Source organism: Populus alba, chromosome 11 (assembly GCF_005239225.2).
Source record: "Populus alba chromosome 11, ASM523922v2, whole genome shotgun sequence".
Classification (NCBI taxonomy): Eukaryota; Viridiplantae; Streptophyta; class Magnoliopsida; order Malpighiales; family Salicaceae; genus Populus; species Populus alba.
The window spans coordinates 6,887,284-6,899,739 of NC_133294.1; the positions used below are offsets into that span (position 1 = coordinate 6,887,284).

Genomic DNA, 12,456 nt, shown 5'->3' on the forward strand with positions numbered 1-12,456 from the left:
ATCATTATATGATTATTATATGACTATTAAAATATCATTATAATTATTTTATTTAAAAATAATTTGATTTTGAAATATAAAAAATAAATCAATTATAATTATAAGAGGGAAGGCCCAAGAGAGTCCAGCTAAGCCCTTTATAGTTTATAGAATTAAAAGGACACATCAACAAATCAACAAATCTCTCTCTCTCTCTAAAAATATAAAAGATAATTTTGCATCACCAGCATTACTATTCCATATTCTTTCTTACTTTATATTTCTTTTTCATACAATATAAATAAAATGCTTTTCAAACTACCTTCAAATACAAATAAGCTATAAAAAATAAAACTTATTCAAGGAATTTTTTCATGTGTTTTATGCAAAATATTTTTAAGAAAATCACTTATTTTCAACAAAACAATTGAAACTTTAAACTTTGGACCACTTTACTTAAGAAAATTATTTTTTATGAACATATTTTCATACAGAAATTAGTTTACAGTAAACATGAAAATATTTGAGAAAATTATTTTCTACTAACATATTTATAAGAAACACCTGGGATGTGATTGTCTCCTCCCTCCCTGCTCACTCGATCTCCCCCGCCCGTCGCCCACCCTCCCTCTCCGCCTCTCTGATACCAGTTCTCTACTCTATCTGCTTTCTCCCGCAGCTGTCTCCTCTCTCAGGCAAGTCTCTATTTCTCTCTCTTCTATTTTTTTTTATCGCACTGGATGCATGTGCACGGGTCTGTTTGTTTGAGCTACTGTTTTTAGATTCGATACCTTTTGCTTTATTTTCTCATATCCCTCTCTATTATTCCTCCGTTTCCAAAAAAGACCGTTGGTTAGGGTTTCGAATTTCTCGACTTTTGTTTGCAGCAATGTTACTCCTTTAGTGACATAGGGTTTAAATCGTTATTATATTTGTAGCCTCAATGATGGATAGATAATAGGATTGTTAGTCAAAGTTTTGATTCTTTGGATGTTCATACAGCTTATTTTCCTTTGACCCATCAATAAAGAAAGATGAGTGATTACCTATTAACAACGCTGCTTACAAAGAAGAAAGAAATCGACTACATTATCAGAGATACAATCGACAAGGTCCTTGTCCTCCGCTTCGGCCGCGCCTCCGATCCCGTTTGTCTCCATCTCGATGACATTGTATGATACCCCTCTCCCTTGCTTTTAGCACTCCCCTCTCTCTCCTTTTCACACAAATTAAACTATTGTTTCCAAGTTGCAGTTATCGAAATCAGCTCGTGAGGTTTCGAAATTTGCAACAGTAGCCTTGGTAGACATTGATTCCGAGGATGTTCAAGTTTACGTCAACTATTTTGACATAACTTTGGTTCCTTCTACTGTTTTCTTCTTCAACGCTCATCATATGAAAATGGATTCTGGGTACAATTTCCCCCCTCCCTATAAGGGAAATTTAAATATTCATTTCTATTTTGTAATGATAATTAGTGTATCTTCATCGTGGATTCAGGACTGCAGATCACACTAAATGGGTTGGTGCTTTTCACAGAAAACAAGATTTCATTGATGTAGTTGAGGTATGCTTGTTTTCTTATTTAATTTCCCTTTATTTTTCACCACTTTGAGTTTGTGTATCCAACATGCACTTGTGAGAACTGAAAGCCATGCACCAGTATAAATATTTTGGTTTAAACTAATAATGAAATTGCTGATTTAATCTCTACTTGAGGACACACCATGGAATTTGATTTGCCTTTCAGTTGCGCTTGCTAGTTTCTTGTATTGGATCTTTTGATTATTATAGGTTATAGATTATGATTGATGATTGTCAGTTGGTATTGGACTAGTTTAGGGGCAAACCGACAAAGTGCCAATTGTTCCCTCCTGGTTGTAACCCATTTACAGCTGCACCATTTTTACCCTTTGGCAAAAGTTGTGAATTTCTTACTGTGTGAAAAAGGATACTAATTGATTTCTACAAGGACTTTGTCGCTGTTGGACATAATTGCTTGCTCGTTAGACATAGAAGACTAGGGTTGAATGAAGCTATTGCAAGGGAAAAAAAAGGCAAGACAGTGTCAGCAATGGCTACTGGATAAAAAAATGAAGATTCAGACAGAATCTCGTCAAGAAATCGAGTTAGGACCTTTAGCCTAAAGCTATGATACCAAATTGAAAAATAGAATTAGGTAGGATGATTTTTTTTTCCATATCACCAAGGGGTCTTTATACAAGACACATATAAATCATTTAGATAAGTCAACTATACAATTGAATAGGCTACAAGCTAGGAGCTAAAAGTTAGGCTAAAAATCAACTAACTAATTGACAGCTATATACAACTAATATACATCAACTCAACTAACGCTCTTTAACTCTTTATCCTCAAATCAATAGATGAACTGAAATTGTTAATTGAAGCCTTGGAATTCTATTACGAGGCCTAATTATGATCATCTAGCATCGTGAGACAGAATCCTACGAAAAGCTGAATTTGCTTTTAATAGCTCCTTTAACTGCTTTACTAGAAGAACAACTGAGGTTATGAATTGGTTAAAACCAAGACAGCCTAGAGACCTTCTTTGCCTACATTTTCTCCTATTAGTCAAGATGGTGACTCCTTTGCTAAGCACATTCAAGAGATACATGCTGATGTGTGGAAAAGGATACAAGACAACAATGAAAGGTATAAAATGGCAGTTGATTTGCGTAGAGATTTGTTGAATTTAAAGAGTGATTTAGTTATGGTTCCACCAAGGGGTACATATCAATAGCTTCATTTGAGAAAGCCAAGGGCATTTCAAGTATTTAAGTAGTTAGGTGAGAATGTTTATCTCTGGGATCTACCCTTGGAATTACACATCAACCCTATATTCAATTTTTGTGGATCTAAGTATTTATCATGGACATCAAGATGGTGGTGGTGAAACTTCTAATTGTCCATCCTCAAGACACTGAGCGTGTTATTCAAGACCAGCATTTACGTGGGGGATACCAAAAATACTTGTTTAAATGGAGAGGTATACCGGTATTTTGAAGCATTTGGATTACTGCTCAAGAATTCCAAAAGATGAGTTGAGTACTTCGCACAATGCACCAATCAACGAACTTGTTCGAGCTGAGTTTTTCAAAGTCAAGGGGAATTGATGAAGAATAGTCCCTTTTTCAGGAGTATTTCTGTCATTTTACAGAGCAAAGATTTTTAGCAGTAGTTATTGATTAGTAGTCTTTTCCTTGATAGTTTAGGAGTTCGCTTTAGTTTTTCTAGTGCTAGTTGGTTTTCCTTCTTAGATTAGGATTTCTCTAAAGTCTATTGATATAAGCATTGTTGTACCTTTCTTTTCAGGACCATTTCTATTATAAAGGTATTAAGCTTGATGCTAGGTGCTTTTGTGGAGAACAATCCTAAGGTGTTTCTTGATAGTTTATCTGGTCTGGAAAGTTTCTTTAAATGGTATCACTTGAGGGATGGGCGATTTTTTTTTTATTTGTGGAGCTGAAAGGAACAACTAATGTTTGGTGGGAAATATTTCAACATTTTTTTCTGCTTAACAAGGTTAGAACTTCAACTGGAATGAAGATGTCATGATTTCTGTTGTATCTGGAAGGACAATATTTCACAAATTCCTTCATTTTAGCAACTTGTAGGCTTTTATTCAATGGCTGAAGCAGTTCAAGTTGCTTTTAAGATTGAGGAAGAAGACTTCCATGAGATTCCAGCCACGTCCCCTGGTAGGAATGAAAAGATAGCTGTTGGCTTCATTGCAGAGAATTCTGTTGATAAATCTCAAGGAATTTCCCACTCTATTCACAAGTCCACTCATCCTAATGCTTCCTATTCATCCCAAGGAAGCAGTTGATCAAATACCAAGGGAAATAAAGAAGGTTGATGTTTCAAGTGCAGGGGCTTCAGCTGCTTTTCTTTTGAGTGTCCTGGTAAGGCGCTCTCACTTCCTAATAAAGGACAAGCCTTAGAAGCCGTCAACGAGGAAGAATTTGAAGAAGTTATTTGCTGAGATGGATACAGATAAACATTCAAAATTGGAAATCAGATTCCAATGTTGAAGAAGATGACAATCAAAGTTGGAAATCGGATTCCAATGTTTAGTATTTTGACCCATGCTTGCAACTTATGAGGTTGTTGTAGATGATGACAATTGGAGACATATTTCTATATTCAACTCAAGAGTTAACACTATGATCATGGATTTGGGTACTTGTGCTAACATCATATCTGAAGAGGCTGTCAAGAAGTTATAGGTTTGAAGACAGAACCTCACCCTCAACCATATAAAGTCGCTTGGGTGGATAACACAAATTGAAAAATTGGATGCTTGGTTACTCTTAAACCTGGTGGATTAGTCGATGAAGTGCAATGTGATGTCCTTCCTCTAAGCGTTTGCCATATTCTTTTGGGTCATCCATGGTAATTTCATAGAAGGATGCAGCATGATGCCTTTGAAAATATATATTCCTTATTAAATCAAAAGAAATTTAAGCTCAGGGCACAGAATGATCTTTTGTTGTCAAAGTTGAAGAGGTTGCCAGGTCATTCATTCTTTGTAATGCGTGTAGATTTATGGGTGATGTATTCCTAGGTCCTGCCCCAAACTCAACGGAGTTGAGGTTTTCAAAGAGAACTGTGGAGTAGCTATGCTATACTTAGAGAAAGCACTCAACTTTTGAACTCAACATTAAGTGATTTTTAATTAAGCAAGAAGTCTTTTTGGTCAAAAAATTAAGTGTCCTTGTGGATTTTTAATGTTTGGGTTTTATAGCTTTGAGTCATCAGTTATTTTGTAAGCAGGATTACTCAAAGTCCATTCTTATTTAGGAAGTTGGTGTGTTAGTTTTTAATAGTTTATTTCTGTTTTTCTTTCCTATTCAAGTAAGGATTAGTAATCCTAGTCGTTTAAGGAGTCCCAATCTCTACATAGAAATGCTATTTTTTTTAGCATAGTCGAGTTATTATGAAATAAATTGAGAATTTGAAGGCATGGTGCCTACGGTTTGTTGGTTTCTTCTCCTATCTCTTGTTTATCTATTTTCTCATAATTCTTCTCCATTGTTTTGAAGTTCTGCCGCTAAAGTGCTGCAACCTGCGGTTCACAGCTTGATTTCTCATTATTTCTTTCTAAACAAGCTCTATTCTACTCTAATTTTACAAATAACAAACCATAGCTCACCACCATGAATCCTTTGTAGGACACAAATCCCTAATCTGTCCTACATTATTAGGTGTATGATATATTAAGAATAATAGGTAACGTAGTTACCAAATCAAAAGATCAATAAAGTTTGTGTAATGCAACTAGCAGGAAGAAAAAAAAAAAACTCAAGTGGCCGAGGTTTCTTCAGGGTCTGTGTAGTTGTCTTCCCAAATTTTAAGAACCTTGTGCGTAAAGAGTACTGAGAACCAATATTTGTTCTTTCAGGTTTTGTTATTCAATTCCTTGGTTTTAATTTGGTGTGAAGTGATGCAAATATTAGATGCTTTACTTGGATGATCTAGCAGCTATTTTGACAACTCTTTAATTAACATGTCGGAGTTTGTTAATTGATGGGAGACTGTTTTAAAGTATTGAAACTTTGAGGAATAAATGTTCCGTTACAGAGGAGACCTTCATAATGAAATTACAATGGAGGCAACTGACTAGTCCTCAAACTTGGTTATTGTCGAGCTATACTGCAATTGCACCATGTCCGCAGCAGTGTGTTGATTGTATTCATTTTAATGTCTGTACAAGTTCTTCTGCAGTTGGTCACACATGAAACCAGTTTCTTTTTTCAAAAATGATATTTGATCTATAAATCTTTTCTTGTATATGATGGGATCAGTTGCAGACTGTACTTGATATTATCTTATAAAAACTCGTTTCCTGTTCTTACAGGCCATATTCAGAGCAGCCATGAAAGGCAAGCTGATCGCGAATTGCCCCCTGCCCCCAGAGCGGATACCAAGATATGAGTTGTTGTACAAAAACTTGTAAAGGTGGCCTCTTTAGGTTTTGTATAATTTCCATAGTCACACTATCCTGTCACTCTAATGTGTATAACAGCAAGTGAAATTCTCTTCAAGGCTGTAAATGATAGCAGACTTTTATCATGGAAGGGTTTTTCCACTATTCACTGTTCACTGTCCTCTATTTCTCATCTGGCTCCCTTGACAATAAAAGTGACCTTCAGGCAAAAGGACTTAGAACTGTACGAGGAAAGCTACCTATAAAATATAGTAACTTCCTTGTGAACCGAGAATCATGAACCTCAACTGATTGTCTGAAAAACTGTTAAATAACAACGTGGAGAGGAAGTTATTAAAAGATGAAAACCAATCATCAGCAGATCTGTGGTGCAGCTGGTCAAAACACTCAACCAAGTAATTATTTATGGCTCCAATTTGACAAAGTGAAAACCATCGTCGAAAATAACTCAAGTAGCGACAATTTGAGGTTTTTTCAAGTAAAGACACAATGAAAAGCAGAAACTGAAACTATTGTACTCTTGGGAGTGTTTGGTGTTTCAGTTTGTCATCATTACAACTGCCATTTTTATTCCCACTTTTGATAAGAACCAAATACCAGCATGTTTCTATCATAGCAAGCATCTAGTCCAAAATTCAGAAACGCAGTTCTCCAATGGGGTTGCTTAAAAGTCTGCCACATCATAGCAATACTGCAGGTCACCCATCAAATAATCACAACTTGGAGGATTAGGGATTGCTTCGGTTGATCCCCAAAAATGGATTGGAATGCAAGAGCATGAGAGCATGTTTTAGCTTGGAAGATGGGATCGATGCAGCACTTTTTAAGAGCAGCTTGCACACACACCGGAAGGAAGAATGGATCTTGTTTGAGAAATAGAAGCATCACTGACTTGTTTTTTCATTAACCTATCTCAGTTACAGAACTCATTCAGAATGAGTTACGTTGTTTGTACCCCCAGAATTCCTTTTTGTAGAACAGGACAGGAAGCGGATTCCTTTTCTTTAAGCACGCAAGTTTTTTTTTTTTTTTTTTTTTTCATTTATCATCACATTTATTTGATATGGAAGTTAACAAATCTTACGATATAATCTAGATGAATAATGGTTTGAATGGACCCTTCCTAAAACTGAAGGATCAAATTGACTGTTTTTATGTCATTGAATTTGAATAAAATAGTAAAAAGAGATTCAATGGATTCAAATCCAATGGCCATCAAAACACAGGCAATGCACAGATGCAGAAAAAACAAAAAGGGTAGGGCAGCAACCCTGAAATTGCGAGCAAAGTTGAGCAGAGTGACATCAAGCTGAATCTGATGCCTTGTTGCTTAGGTGAAGTCTTCAAACGGCAGCATGTATCATTATCCGAATGTGTGGAACAGCTAGAAAGTCTTAAAATCTCTGGAGTTTTAGTCAGATTCTAGCTTTACAGAAAGAAAAAAAAGAGAGGGGAATATGATCCCTCGCCATCACATCATTTTGAAAATCCCAGAAAGTTGTTTGTCTTTCTAATTGATAGGAATCTTTGGTTGTAATGCCCCCCATCAACTAATTTAACAAGCACAGCTGATTTTCACCCTAGATCACAGGGATGGGCTCTAAAGATTATTATTTGCAGACCAAAATAAAGTGCTTCGGGCCCTAGATTTCTCCTCCATATTCCAGTTTATGCTAAAATAAAATCCAAGCCCTTCAGCCCCCCTGAATTACAGTTGCATCAGGATATTTTCACTCATATCTCTGAACAGAAAGAAACCATCTTCTTCGTTTGGTATCTTTCACCATGGAAAGGAATAGCAGTAGCTGCCCCAAGGATGTGTGTGAAAAAATCTACAAAGTATTTTCTTTCCGAGCAATTCGCCGCGTCTCAACTCGCCCGCAAGATCCTAGGCCTGCTAGACCTGCTCCAAACTCATCACAACCACCCTCTCGTTCTAAGAAAATCATTGATACCCAACCCCAAACATATTCTCCAAGAAAACATCGCAAGTCTGCAGAGGGTGCCAAAAGCCATGACACTCTTAGGAATAGAGAAGCAGCAGAAATGGTTCCTGTCATCTTCGATTTCTCAAGCCAGGGTGTTCCAGAAAATGGTAAATCCAAGTTAGCTACTACTCCACTTCCTTCCATTCCAAAGAACACCCAAGTTGCTTCCAGGATGGAACCTGAAGCTAAAGCATAAAGCATGGCTGTGCTGCAAAGTCCAAGCCAAGGAAACAAAGCCAACAATCCCGAGGTTGAATCACCTCAGCATAACAAGTTGGAAGAAGGTAGCAAAAAGCTAGGGATGCACATTGAAGATATATTCACTGACTACATCAATCGTACAAAGATTAAGCTTAAGAGGACTTTGTCAGGTGCTGGACATGAAAACCAACATGCTAGCTCAGGAAAAGATAAGTTTACGGATTACATTGACTGTGGCAAGGTTAAGCTTAGAACTACTTCTAGTGTTGGCGGTGGAAAGTCTTTAACTCCTTTCAAGTGAAGATCGAGAGGGAACTTGGGCAACTCGACTTTCGTTTAAAAGTATAGTTTGGATGAATAAATGCAATTGCTTTTCGTCATTGTGAGAGACCTATATATGTTGTGGAGCTTCTTCTTTTTTTTTTTGCATATTTATCGCATGTGAGCCATGTTTATTATTTATTTTACAATTAAAGACTCAATTTTTCATTAACTTCTTGTTTCTTCTTTCTTTGTCCCCAAGAATTGATGGAATCCCCAACAGTGTTTGGTGGCTTGGGGAACCTAATTTCTTGTGTGTTGGAAGCATTAATGGAAGTTTAACATACAATGATCGGTTCTCTGAGATTTCCACACAACGTTACAATGAAGAGGCATCTCATAAAAAAAACCATAATAGAAAATATCTCGTGAACTGTTTCACTAGTAGTGGATATATTTTTTTTCCATCACATTAAGCAATTAGCCAGTTTGAAACAATAGAATTCAGAATTTTAATATTTTATCACAAACCAACACCAAGAGAAAATTGAATGCATTCTCTGGTCATAAGAAATAATGATCTATTCAATAAATCTTTCAACACTTCGAAAATAAAAAAGAAGAAAAATATTACAGCCACAGGCAGACAATCTGAGACATCCAGAGGATAAGGGTCCAAAAACTTGTTTCTACGAAAATAATAGCATTTAAAACAAAAAACATGTCACCTTCTTGCCTCCCTTTCCTCAAAAATTTTATCTGCCAATTATGACATTATCTCCAAAAATTCATTCATTGGAGTTATAAATCCATTCATTGATCATATAGGTAGTGTGTCCTGTGACGCCAAAACAACTCCTGACCTCCCAGTCTTGCAAAACACGCTGATAGCTATGGAGTCCATCAGAGAGGCTAGCCAAAGGATTGCAAGGATATCAGCTCATCTCCAACCTCCAAATTCCCAGGTCCTTCTTTTTGTTTCATCTTCTCACTTGTTTTATAGTTAATATACTTGTTATCTGTGCATATCCCTATATATGATTTTCAAGAAAGTTAGATATTTTTTTTTTTGAGAAAGATTTGTGGTTTGTGTTTCAATAGACGGAGGAAAGCTGTGTTTTGAAGAGAGCTGATTGCAGAGCGAAAGGCGGGGCACCAGGGTTCAAAGTCGCTATCTTGGGTGCTGCTGGAGGAATTGGCCAGCCTCTTGCGATGCTTATGAAGATGAATCCTTTGGTCTCTGTTCTTCATCTTTATGATGTTGTCAATACTCCTGGTGTCACTGCTGATATTGGTCACATGGACACTGGCGCCGTGGTAATTTATTAACCCATCATTAACTATTTTTTTCATTTTTTTATCTTGCATGTGTATTCATGTCTAATTGTGAAGTAAGGTAATCCTTGTATCTCTGAATTGTAATTTTCTTGATTTGGAATTGGGATTCATTATTAACAGATGTTTTATTCATGAATTCAAACTTTATCATGTAGGCTAGAAAGTATTTGATAGTTACAGTCTATACTATTTGGTTTTCTAGGTTCGGGGTTTCCTAGGGCAGCCGCAGCTTGAGAATGCTCTTACAGGGATGGACCTTGTGATCATACCTGCTGGCGTGCCAAGGAAGCCTGGAATGACTAGAGATGATCTATTCAACATCAATGCTGGGATCGTCAGAACTCTTTGCGAAGGAATTGCAAAGTGCTGCCCGAATGCAATTGTCAACTTGATCAGTAATCCAGTCAATTCTACAGTTCCAATTGCAGCAGAGGTTTTCAAGAAAGCTGGAACTTATGATCCAAAGCGACTTCTAGGAGTTACAATGCTTGATGTTGTGAGAGCAAACACATTCGTGGTATCTAATCTGAAAATTGGACTCACTGATAGTTTCTTGCACATATAGTCCTGCTGGAAAAGCGCCAGGTGGAGCTTTTGTGCTTTCTATTACAGTCATTTATAAGTTTTCTACACTTTCTCCTGTGATTTCCTCGCAGGCAGAAGTTCTGGGACTTCATCCTAAGGAAGTTGATGTTCCAGTTGTTGGAGGCCACGCTGGAGTCACAATTTTGCCTCTTCTGTCACAGGTTTCGTAGATTGTTTTGCCAAACATTTCGATGTTAATTTAGATGTTTAGAGCTACTGCTAAAAAATGTGGCACATTTTGAAATGAATTGATTCACTCTTTGCAGGTTAAGCCTCCTTCCTCCTTCACCCCTGAAGAAACTGAAAACCTGACCAAACGAATTCAAGATGGTGGAACAGAGGTTGTTCAGGTAAATTTTTTTTTCTTCCTTTTCTTTTCTTGGAGCACGTGGGATTGCAATACTGGGTGTTATTAGACCACCCTTCCAAGCGTTTTGTTGGAGTCATCTGCTTGGACAAAGAAAGAGAATCAGCCAATGTTTAAGATACAAATTGTTACCACCTTTCTGGTAACATTTCAGTGATCTGATATAGATAAGCATGTCCTACAGCGGCTTGTTATTGTAGATTGAGTGTAAAATCCCAGGAGGGACATGGACAAGGATGGTGGTTTCTTTAATTGAACTTGCTAGAATTAATATTTTTATTGAAGAGCAGTTTTGCTAATTTCATCTATTGCATCGTTTCTGATCAAGAAGTCCAATGCTTCCAAACCTCACCATTTCATTCTCCTTTCATTAACTGCTAACATTTTGAAGTACATTCCTAGATGGCATCCGATCTCACAGCTGCACATTTTTGCGAATTTTTAAAGCTATAATTGTAGTTCGCAATATCATTCTCAGCAATGATTTCTCTGTTTTTTTTTAGATTTTGATTTCTTATGTGGCACTGCATGTTTTTGTCATGATGTTCGCTAAATCATGATTTCCAACTCAATGCAAAGTGCCACAGTGTCTCTGCAGGAATTGAGTTCTCCTTTTCATGCTGGCACGTGTATCATCTCTCTGCATCCTATTTTCATCAATTTTTAAATGCAATTGTTCTTAAGTTCATGGTTCCCAACATAAAAGTTCCTCAAACTTCTTGTATGCTTCCTTTCCATTTGGATTTAATAGATTGGTTAAACTACATTAAACAATGTCCCTGTTATTGGCAGGCGAAAGCTGGGGCTGGCTCTGCAACACTGTCAATGGTTAGCCAATCTATCTCCTCCTTTCTCTTCTTTTTTCATTCTGCAACTTTGATTACAAAAGTGAATTATAAAATTCCAAACCTAGTGGACTTATAGAACCAAAAATTTGACAAGGGATATGCAATTGTACAGGCGTATGCAGCTGTTAAATTTGCAGATGCCTGCCTTCGTGGCTTGAGGGGAGATGCTGGTGTTGTGGAATGTGCATTTGTAGCTTCTGAGGTATTTTTTTGGAAGCCTTTCTTTGCAAGAATCTTCACACTTGCTAGTTTAACCTTTCAATAATGAAGCATATTGTTTATAACAGGTGACAGAACTCCCATTCTTCGCAACCAAGGTACGACTCGGCCGCAGAGGGGCCGAGGAAGTCTATCAACTTGGTCCCCTAAACGAATATGAGAGGTATGAAGAAAGCATTTTACCACTCGTCTGGCTTTCCTTTGTTGGTAAAAGACAATCAACAAAAATATTCACCTTTTTAACTACGTTTTTAACAGGGTGGGGTTGGAAAGGGCTAAAAAAGAGTTGGCAGAAAGCATTCAGAAGGGGGTTTCCTTCATCAGGAAATAGTTTCAATCCAAGTAAAGCAAATTACTCAAGAGTTAAATGAGTAGTTTCTTGTTTCCGGACCTGTTGGAAATCAACTCTACTGAAAAATGATAATTAGCCGATACGAAACTCACCAAGAGTTTTCGTTTTTTAACATCTTTTATGGCTTGAGAGAGTACTTGCAATGATGGCGTCAAGTCTGAGTTCAGTATTCTTGAACACCAAGAATCGATCTTTTACCACAGAGACATGTCAACTGACCAATCTATTGCCCAGAATAACATACCCGTCTCTCCACAGAAGTGGTTATAAAGGGGTAAACTGACTCCACCGGCTTGTTTCAAGAACCGACAACAAATGGCATTGTTTCCCCATAACACGAAAGCTTC

General features: G+C 37.1%; 2 protein-coding genes across 6 annotated transcripts; both read left to right on the forward strand.

The window, feature by feature from the left end:
* The first annotated feature begins 393 nt into the window (after window positions 1-393).
* Window positions 394-6,094, forward strand: LOC118051839 (uncharacterized). 5 transcript variants are annotated; one of them, XR_004688112.2, is made up of 6 exons: window positions 394-674; window positions 982-1,151; window positions 1,228-1,391; window positions 1,480-1,546; window positions 3,316-3,525; window positions 3,608-5,271. XR_004688112.2 is itself a non-coding variant. In XM_035062584.2 (5 exons), exons 2-5 carry the CDS (start codon window positions 1,014-1,016, stop codon window positions 3,376-3,378), a joined length of 432 nt encoding a protein of 143 aa, XP_034918475.1. In that variant the 5' UTR covers window positions 394-674; window positions 982-1,013; the 3' UTR covers window positions 3,379-5,271. The 5 variants fall into 5 exon arrangements, 3 of the variants coding, with proteins under 3 accessions (XP_034918475.1, XP_034918473.1, XP_034918474.1); XR_004688113.2 differs by having other exon boundaries at window positions 3,618-5,271; XM_035062584.2 differs by having other exon boundaries at window positions 3,316-5,271.
* Window positions 6,095-9,087: 2,993 nt separating this feature from the next.
* Window positions 9,088-12,223, forward strand: LOC118051793 (malate dehydrogenase, glyoxysomal). The gene is made up of 9 exons (XM_035062512.2): window positions 9,088-9,365; window positions 9,502-9,717; window positions 9,941-10,255; window positions 10,395-10,484; window positions 10,590-10,673; window positions 11,483-11,518; window positions 11,651-11,740; window positions 11,826-11,920; window positions 12,016-12,223. The coding sequence occupies exons 1-9, from the start codon at window positions 9,294-9,296 to the stop codon at window positions 12,086-12,088; spliced, it is 1,071 nt and encodes a 356-aa protein (XP_034918403.1). The 5' UTR covers window positions 9,088-9,293; the 3' UTR covers window positions 12,089-12,223.
* The last annotated feature ends 233 nt before the right edge of the window (window positions 12,224-12,456 follow it).